The following is a 9,438-nucleotide window of genomic DNA, read 5'->3' on the forward strand; positions in this document are numbered from 1 at the left end:
CAGCACTGGGTGCTGTATAGAATCACAGCTCAGACTGTCATGAAGCATAACGATGCTCTGCGTTCCTGTCTAGATGTCATTGTCCTCTGAGTTTGGTGTCAGGGAGGCTGAGAAGGGAAAGGACAGAGAAAATGAGAACTCCAGGTTGTGTCCTGCCACCTCCTTTTTTTAGGTGGTTTTTTTTTGCCTGTTTGTATTCAGTCTGCGACTGTGAGTGAATCTGTCACCTTGTAATGAGAGACTCCTGCAGCTCAGGGCACAGCCAGCTATTTCTCTTGCGTGCTTGACCTGACAAGTGATGCTTTCTTGAATCTTCTGAGGAGTAGAAAGTGTTTGCAAATGTTAATGGAAAGTATCTAAAGACTGAAATGTCCTGCATCAGTGAAGGTTTCTTCAGCTGCAGACAGAGGCCCCAGTCTAACTCCATTGTCTGCAGCAAGGTTATGATAATGGTGGCTTCAGCTGCAGCAGGTGAATTCTTGCTGAGTCAGGAAATGCCTTGCACAGGAGGTGTGAGGTGGTCTCATTTCTCTGCTGAGCAGCAGAAGTCATCGTGGTTGTGTGTGCTTTTGTAGTGCAAAACCTGGTTTTGGAGCAAGCATAGGGAGCTCTTGCTGCCCTGCAATGGCAAATCCCATCCTACAGATAGCACCGATGCTGCTAATGGATCAGTCTGGCACCCCATGGTAAAGCCCAGCCTTGGCTCTTCCTGGTGATAAAACTATTTCAAATAATAAAGCTGGAACCCCCAAAACTCTGTGAAATTTGTTATTTTGTCTCAAACCTGTTTTCTTCCTGGTCTCCTATAGCTTTTTTTAAACCTGAGAATTTGAAAGCCTGTTACAAGGTTGTCAAGTCCTTCAAAACTGAAATCTTTGACGTGTGAGCTGGGAATCTCATTTTCCTGGGTGTTCCTGCTGCTTGCTTCATTCTTAGGTTATACAGTTGTCACAGCAGGGAGGTGTTAAGTGTCTTGGGTTTTTTTTTTCTTTGCTGTTTCAATGAAGGCAAAGCAGAGTCTTGCAGGATACAGTGCTTATTTAGCCTGTCAAAGGGTGACAGATTTTGGATTTCTTCACTCTTGGAGATGAGTCTTTAACTCTGCCCTGGAGTACTCTCACATTACTGTAACTGCAGTAGAAAATACAGATGTCTACTTGGACTATAAGTGTTTTAGCACTGAAATCTCCTGGTGTTACAGGGAGAGCAGACAGGACACCATCCCTCCTTGACAGGTCTACATGGCCCATCACAAGCAAGAGCATTGAAAGAGAGAAACAAAATTGGCTTATCCGAACCATATCAAGATCTATAGATTAGATGGATTCATGTCTGTGGCCAAGAAAACTTTATACTTGCATTTTTCTTAGTTGGAGACTGGTGTCTTGACCGTGCGGCACTAGCATTTCATCATATGGTCTTCTCTTTTTTTTTTATAAGATGCCAAAACTGAAGGGTATGTACCAGCATGATACACACAATAGTTCACAATGGGATGCAAATGCACAGGAAAATCCGAATGCCTTCTGAATCTGCCAGGCTTTGCACTTTCAGTCCTTGCTACTTGCAGTCTCTTCTGTTTCTTTTCTTTCCAAGCTGCTGCTGAGGCCTCTCAAAGGCCAAAAAGTGCCAACAGGAAAAATAGGAGTCTTGTAGAAGACTCCTGTGAAGCACAAACCTCCAGCTTGAGGTTCAGCTGCGTGGTGCTCTCCCATTTTCCATCTCATGAGCCTCCCAAGTGTTATGTGCATCCTGCCCACGGCTGCTGGGCTCCTGTTGCTCCTCTGCTTCTGCAATCCAACGCTTGTGAAGTGTGTGGTTTTTTGAGAAGTGTACCTTCCTCCCTGTGACCACCAAGTGGTGCTCTGCACTGCACCTTGCAGCGAGGCGAGCTGTTGGCATTTTGGGATGGGGGGTTAGAAAGCTGTTTACAGAAGTAGGAATGAGCTAGAGAGGAGGAGAAAACGAGCCAAGAGCCCTTTCTTTTCCTCTCACAGCGGTTGTGCTACAAGGGCTGTGTTATTCACATCTTTATGCTGTGGCTGCGTGATGATTGATGTAGCTTGATGATGATCCGATGTGATGAGTAGTCTTGGCACTTTCAATTTGGGTGTTCAGCTTGGCTGCCTGCTAGGCTTTGGAGGTACGGACATGAGTATCTGCTGCTGCAAAACTACATCCTGATGGGCATCTCTGCTTTGACTTGCTAAAATAGCAAGAAGCTTCTAAAAGCCTTGTCCCAAACTAGTTTTTCAGAGAGAAATATCTGATCCCTGGGTTTTCCTGGCTGTCCATCTAGGGAGAACCTCCGTTCATGTTCCTTCTCTCTGGTGTACAAGCTGTTTAGTGCCTTTGCTATTAAAGTTTGGAAACATCTACAGCTGCGTTCCTCTTAATGCAGGTCTTTTGCCTCTGCTAACGTGTCTTTGCAGGGGTCCTGCAAGCACTCAGCAGGTGCTGTTCGCTGGTTTACAGAAGCTGTGCATTTTGTATGGAAACATTTCTGTATGGAAAGTTCTTAGGCTGATTTGAAATGATGGGGACATTATAAGACAAGAAACTGCCTATAAAATGTAATGAGAGTTTAAGGGGCTAACTACAACCCCGTAAGCTCTATCAGATGCTCTGTGTGGTGTAATTGTCTGCAGGAGTGATCCTTCCTTTCCAGGTGCTGAAAGCCATGCTGTAGCAGGATGATGCAGCTAAATTCACACAGCAGCTCATTTGTGTGAGATGCAGGGCTGGAACTGAAAGGTGGCAAGTGGGATTGTCTTGTTTGGCGAGCTGGAAAAAACATGCGGTGTTTTAAAGCAAGTCCTCGAATTAGAGGGGAAGGAGATGCCACATAACAGCACAGCCGTGGTTTTATTGTGTGCACTGATTTCTCTAGGTGTGCCTGTTTGTGAAGTAGAGGCCAAAAGGAGGAGGCCAGCTCCCCCTAGATTTACTCAGATCAGATAGCCACCAACTAAATGGCTTCCCCAAAGTTCCCCAGTTTGTTTCTCGGGTGGTTTTTATAACAGAATGCCACTGCATCCCACAGCAGAAAGAAGAGGGAAGCATCACCTGCTTTACTTACAGCAGGCGTGGTATAGGTGTCCTACCTCAGCTGCTCCATTTTATTGCAGTGTCTGTAACCTCTGTGAGGTACAACTCCAACTGAAATAAAGGGATATCTAGGTAAGAAATGTTTGTTTTGCTGGATCATTGGTTTTTAAGACGGTCTTAGATACTCGGCTAAACCAGCTGCTCGGATGCAGGGTGGTGGGGTTTCTCAGCCTGAGTGCATCAGGAGGGAGTTCTTCTACAGTGCTGAGCAGGGCTTCATGTAAACCAGATAAAGTGCATAAATGTTCTGCTTTGAGAAACTAACCATCAAAAGTCCAAAACTTGTAATTATTCCAGATACTGTCTTTTCATGGTGAGTAGCTCCGTTACTGGCTATTAAATAGCTCAGCTACAAATTGTGGCTTAGGAAGTCCTTGAGTCTTTGAGAACTAAAAGCTGGGAAGAGACACTGCAGGAAAACTGGCTCTGCATGTGCCCTGCTCCACTCTTTGTTCAACATCTGGTTGTGGTCAGAAATGGGATGTGGGCAGCAAGGGCCTTTGGTTTGATCCGCTGTGGTTGTTTCTGTGTTGCCTTTTGAGATTCCAGCAATGAAATATGGCTGAAAAATGTATCTCTCCATATGATAACAGTGCAGTCAGCTTTGAAATAAGGTGGGTGTCTGCTCTGGCGGAGAACCCTGAAGGATTTCCGTGGTGTCACATTTATCTGCTCTCACGTGAAGTATGGACTGTGCTGCCTTCTTTCCGATACTGAGCTAAGTCTTCCTTGGTCATATCTTTGTCTGGTGTAAATCTGTTCTGACAGGAGTGCTGGTATAAACCTCCTGAGGTTCACTACCACTGCCGCTGTGCTCCCACACCAAAGAGCTGATCTGCCAGCATGCATCAAAGCGAGATGCTTTTAATGGAGGAGCAGCTGTATCGGTCTCATTGGGCTGGAAAGCAGCGTCCTTTCCAGAGCTGTGAAGGGCCTAATAAGAGTTAAGAGTAGAACCAACTTATTGCCGCCTCCAAGATTGGAAATTAGGGAAATAGTTCTCATTTGAGCTGAAATTAGTTGAGCAGAAAGTGTTGCAGTTATACATACTCAAGTATTTGTTCGTGTGTATGTGCTTGTTTGTACTCTGCTATTAGGAGGCAAAATAACGGTATTTCCCACTAATGCATGTGGCAGTCTATGGCAGTATGTTCTTGTTACTTAGCAGCTTCACATGGTGGTGAGCTTTTCCAAATTAATTGCTTTGGGTGTATTTCCTGTTAGAAAATGGGCACAGGTTAATTCAGCTGGTTTTGCCTTTGGAGAAGTGATATCAGCTGGCAGCCTTGGTGCTCACCTGTAGAGATGTATGAACCCTCTGTCTCGTGGGGTCTTTCCTGATGTTGCTTTTGTGTCTCCCTTGCCAGAGGGTGAGGAAGAGGAAGAAGAGGAGGAGGAAGAAGAAGAGGAAGAGGAGGATGAGGAGGACAAAGACATAGATTCGATGGATGAAAGCATGGAGGGTGACACGGAGCTGCCAGGTTTCACACTTCCAGGCGAGACATCCCAGGAGCCCATGGCTGGCCTGGAGAACCCTGTGGCCCAGCTGGCTGGGGTGTCCTACCAGGTTCCCGACACCATCGAGTGGGAGCAGCAAAACCAGGGTCTGGGTAAGAGAAAAAAAATCCCTTCTTCCTTTACCCTTACAGAGGACGTCTCCTGCTCTTCACAGCATGGGGCAGCCCCTCGTGCCAGGAAGTCTCATGGGTTGGCTCTCAAGCTAAACACAGAGCAGGTTCATTTCTGAGGAAACCCCATGCACCAGGGGTGACTGGTTGAACTGAGATGGGTCCCAGGCAGCATGACCTGAGTTTTCATTTTGGGGAGAGCTGCTCCGAATACTCTAGACCTGCTCCTTCATTCCCAGAGCTTAGTTTTGTCTTGCTCCAAGGGTGGACAAATCAATAACTTCTCAGATGAGATTCATGGGGAAATTTCAGTTCTCTTTTCCTGAGCGTGTGTTTGTGCAGGAATATATGTCAGGTAAGTTCAAAATGAGTTGGGTAGTTGCTAATTGGCCCATTTGCTACTTCAGCAGCATTTTTAAGGGGTGTATGGTCCAGGCATGGGACCCTATGCTGGCAGTGTTAAGCAAGACAAACCTACAAAGCCTCTAGAAAGCTTTATACACTTTATTCACTCTGTACGTACTAGGCCCTGTGTTTAATGACTGGATTAATTTATTCCACCTAGGAATAGCTTATTAGTGTTTATATGTGTGATGTCCATCTGATGCAAGTCAAAGCTGGTGTGGGACAAGGCAGAGTTTAGAAGGAGCCTTGCCCAGCTTGGCTAAGGGCACTGGGATTGTTTCCCAGCAATACCCAGTTTCCAAACCAAGCCCCATCAAAAGCAGTGGGAACCTCTGAGGTGAATTGGTGAGAGCTGAACCACATCTATACAGAAAGTCCCTGTGTTTGACTCTTGGAAAACCAGCTGGTTTGAGAGGCTTATCAAAGAGAGAAACCCATGAACTCTTTTATATATTGTGTTATAAGAACTATCACTTCTCCTGTATGTTAAATTCTGATTTAACCTGGCAGTTCTTCTCATGTAATGCTGTTTCCAGCCTGCTATAGCATTATTATATTCCTTTAAATCAAATCAAAGAGCATATTTCAGGATCTCTGTGGGAGGGTTGCTCTTTGAGGGCAGATTGAGTTTGCATCAGGTCTGGTATCTCCCTGTCCCACTACCTCCTGCTTGAAAAACATCGTGTTGGAAGGTTTCCATGTCAGATCTGTTTCACACGTCCTGTTATCCCATCAGGCTGGATGAGAGCTGCTGGAGAAGGGATAATTCTAAGTGTTTAATGACTTTGTGGTTGGCTTTGGCAAGCTGGATTAAAGAGGTACCTGACAGTGCTTGTAGGAAGAGTGTGTGAGAAACAAAGGGTTGTACAGCGCAGGGGAAGATGGCGCTGACATCTCTTCAGGGATCTTGGTACATTTAACCATCCCGGCTAGGGTGGCTGATGCAGTGTCATCTGGCTTGGGTTTCTGGAGGGCTCTGGTGGTGGTGCTGGGCTCCTTTTTCCTGAGATGCTGCTGCAGTCGTGCAGCTCTTCCCCTTTTCCCAGTTTGTGCCGGGTGGGAGTTTCTGGCCTGGTTCTCTGGCCATGGGGACTACTGTTGTGTCCGTACCTGGTTCTAGTTATGTCTTTCTTTATGGGGCGTCTTAGGGAGAACAGGAAGGTTGGAAAAAACATATAGCTCATGTCAGCAGGAGGTGGATAGTTAAGAACAGAAGGACTCCTCCAAACCTGGCATGAAGAGCTGCCCACATTGTTCTGCTGAAGCGCCTGGAGAGACCAGACTCGCTGTGAAGAGCTCATAAAGCTTTAGATCTGCTGGATGTGCACATGGACTGTTTCTCTTTGAAACCCTTCTTCTCTAAGTGCTTTTCATCTAGAGCTACCTCTTTGAAATCAGTTTCCTTTAAGTGCTTTTCTTCTAAAGCTAAAACTAACTTGACTTTAATCTTAAGACTGCTTTGTAACCGCTGGACATCCCCAGGCGCAGCCCCTGGAAGGGGGAGCTGGAGGTCCAAATGCAGCGGGGTCAGGGCTGCGGTGCTCCCCCTGCCTCAGCCCGTGGCGTGCATCTCTGTGCTTCCCGGGCAGGAGCTCTGCACTCCCCTTCCTTCACCAAATAGTGCTGAGATGTGAAGGATTTCCCATCCTGTGCAACTGAAATATGGTTTACAAGGGGAAAGTTGTTCTGCTTGACCTGGGATACAGCATAAAAACAAAAGACTTGAAGACAATGGTACCCAACAGAGTGCAAGGTGAGACTGCACCAGCTAAGCACCAAACTTTTACGGTTGACATTTTCCGTCTTTAAAATACTTTGTACATAGGCCCTTCTCCTGGGAATGCATCTGTCCTCTGGCCTTCTGAATTTTGACATTTAACGCTAAAATCTGTAGTACAGAAGAGCCCAGAAGTATTGGAGTAGCTACTCTCAGGTCAGTTGTTATTGAGTTTGCTTGGTCTGATGGCTGACACACTGCAGATCCCTAGAGAACGGGTGACTTGATCCACAAACAGCTTGGCAGAGCAAGACAGTCTGAATTTTTGTAGTGGTCAATGAGAAAACGCTGGAGAAACAGAATCATTAAAGATGTCAATTCTGGGAAGTCAGATGGCCCTGCATTAACTCCAGCTGAGCAAAAGCGATTTATATGCGCCAGTAACAAGGCTGTCAGTTTTACAGTCCATCAGAGGACTCTCTAACCCGCAATATTTAGACAAAATAAAGCAGAAGATGATGTCATCTGTGCCTTTATAAAACAGAATTGGATCTTTTAAGAGTTTCTGATGGCTTGCAGCTCTGCAGAAGGAAGGTCTGAGTATGCTTTGGGATCGCTTTTGGTGTCCCATTCAAATGCTTTGTCTTCAGAGGTTGTCAGGGTCACACGGCAGTACTTTGGGAGTTCTCTGCATTGGGTGTGAGATGGCTTTGACTTTTTTCTACTTGTTTTGTGATGTGTGTGGTAGGTGAACACTGACTGTTCAGGGAGCATCAGAGAGACAGGAAACGTGGGCTTTCTGGGCATGAATAAAATGTCGTAATTTTTCCTTATCTCTTTTGTGGTTAAGTGTTTGTTTTACAAGGAGAACTGCAGTAGGTTTGAATGGGTTCAAATCAACTGGTGTGGGAGCTTTGTGTTACAGCACAAAAATGTCCTCGAGGTCCCAGGCTATTTGTTAATGCTGTGGTGCTCGGCTATCACCCACATCCAAGACGAAGAGCTCCTGCTATCCACAGTAAAGTAGCAGCAGGAGGTCTAGGGCAATTCACTAAGCCCTAAATTTACTCATTTACTAATTTGACTGCTTTGGGGCGTGCAGTAGTTTGCTGTGTGCATTCAAAACGTGTGGAGTTGTTTGGAGTGACAATGACACTTTCATCTTGAGGCATTAGGGTTGTGGTGTTTTGAGTGTATGGCTCAGATTGCCCAAGCAGAGGTTGTTACGGTGGACTTTGGTTCTTTGAGATGTTGGCTGAAACCACCAGCTGCTTATGCTAGGCCACCACTGATAAGAGATGACAGCAGCGTGTTATGCTCCAAATCTTGTTTTATGGGCAAAGAGGAGGTGTGCCTCATATATATATATGTAAACCCAAGAATTTACAGATTATATGATTGAAATCTTAAGAGTCTAATCATTATTAGTCCAGATCTGTGCTTTATCCTGGTGTTATGCTCATCCTTGCTTCTGTGGGTCCTAAGGTTGTGGTTTCATGCAGGGGTTTGTGGTGGGTCATCAACATCTGGAGTCCTTTGCGAGGAGGAATGTGGTGCTCACGTTGACAGTTTTGTTCTTCCTCACTTTAGGGTCCACTTGAAGTAATTTTTCTGTGTTTGCTAGCGTGCTTTTGCACCTTGCTCTTTCTTCATTGATCTGCAGTTCCATATGACATCTGCATTTTGATTTTATTTTTTTTTTAATGGATAAGAAATATTTGCAGCTCTGAGTAGTTACTTACAGAGAAATTAGCTCTATCTGTATTGCAGATCTGTGATCGCAAATTATACTGCCTAAACCATATAGCAGATGCCACTGGTTAATGATGGCAAGGCAGAGTAGCAGAGGCAGGGTAGTGGAAGATGATGAATATTTGAAATGTCATTTTCACAGGAAGCTAGAATTAATGCTCTTATGGGCAAAAATATCCAGCATTAGGAAGGCAGAAGCTGAAACTCAGAAATAAGTATTATGTTCTTTAATTGCTGCCCAGAATGGCTCTATTTTAAGTATCCTTATAGCTCGTGTTATTGGGACATCTGAGTGCCTTTTAATCTCTAACGCATTTATCATCTTAATTACCCTGGAGAGGGTATCCATGTTTTACAGGTGGCAAACAGAACCACAGAGGGGCCAAGTGACCCCACTGGTTTTGGGAAGGGAGCCTTTGGCAGAGTAGGGATTTGAACGAGAGGGATGAGATCGGTGTCTGGGCATTTCCCTGCTCTTGCTGGAGGAGGGGTGTGCACACCTGCGTTTCTCCTTGTGAAGGACGGCACAAGAAGCACCGGTGAGAGGGAGTCACCATCCCAAAAAAGGGTCTGAGCCCATAGGAATCCCAGGTGAGAGAGGCTGGCAGGAGTGGGGATCAGGAGTGGAGCCAGCAAGCTTTTCTTCCCAATGTGTTCAAGGTGCAGCTGCCTGCAACCATCCTGCCCTCTGTAGCTTTACCCCGTATGTGTCTGTGGGAGTTTTGTTGCACAAAGCGTTGGCCACAAGATCTGCGCTCCAGACGGCTGCAGACTGAAATGAGCAGTCTCAGAAATATAGATGATTATTTTCCCTGTCTTTCTGGGTGC

General features: G+C 45.7%; 1 protein-coding gene across 1 annotated transcript in view; it reads left to right on the forward strand.

Annotated features, from left to right (window-relative positions):
* Positions 1–6,404, forward strand: part of LOC104548827 (chromosome unknown open reading frame, human C14orf37) — an 18,005-nt gene extending 11,601 nt beyond the window's left edge. The window contains exons 4-5 of the mRNA XM_010194953.1: positions 4,476–4,712; positions 6,358–6,404. Of these exons, the coding sequence (XP_010193255.1) occupies positions 4,476–4,712; positions 6,358–6,404 (284 nt within the window). The remainder of the gene's footprint in view (positions 1–4,475; positions 4,713–6,357) is intronic.
* The last annotated feature ends 3,034 nt before the right edge of the window (positions 6,405–9,438 follow it).

The sequence above is a fragment of the Mesitornis unicolor genome, unplaced genomic scaffold, assembly GCF_000695765.1.
Source record: "Mesitornis unicolor isolate BGI_N332 unplaced genomic scaffold, ASM69576v1 scaffold34861, whole genome shotgun sequence".
Taxonomy (NCBI): Eukaryota; Metazoa; Chordata; class Aves; order Mesitornithiformes; family Mesitornithidae; genus Mesitornis; species Mesitornis unicolor.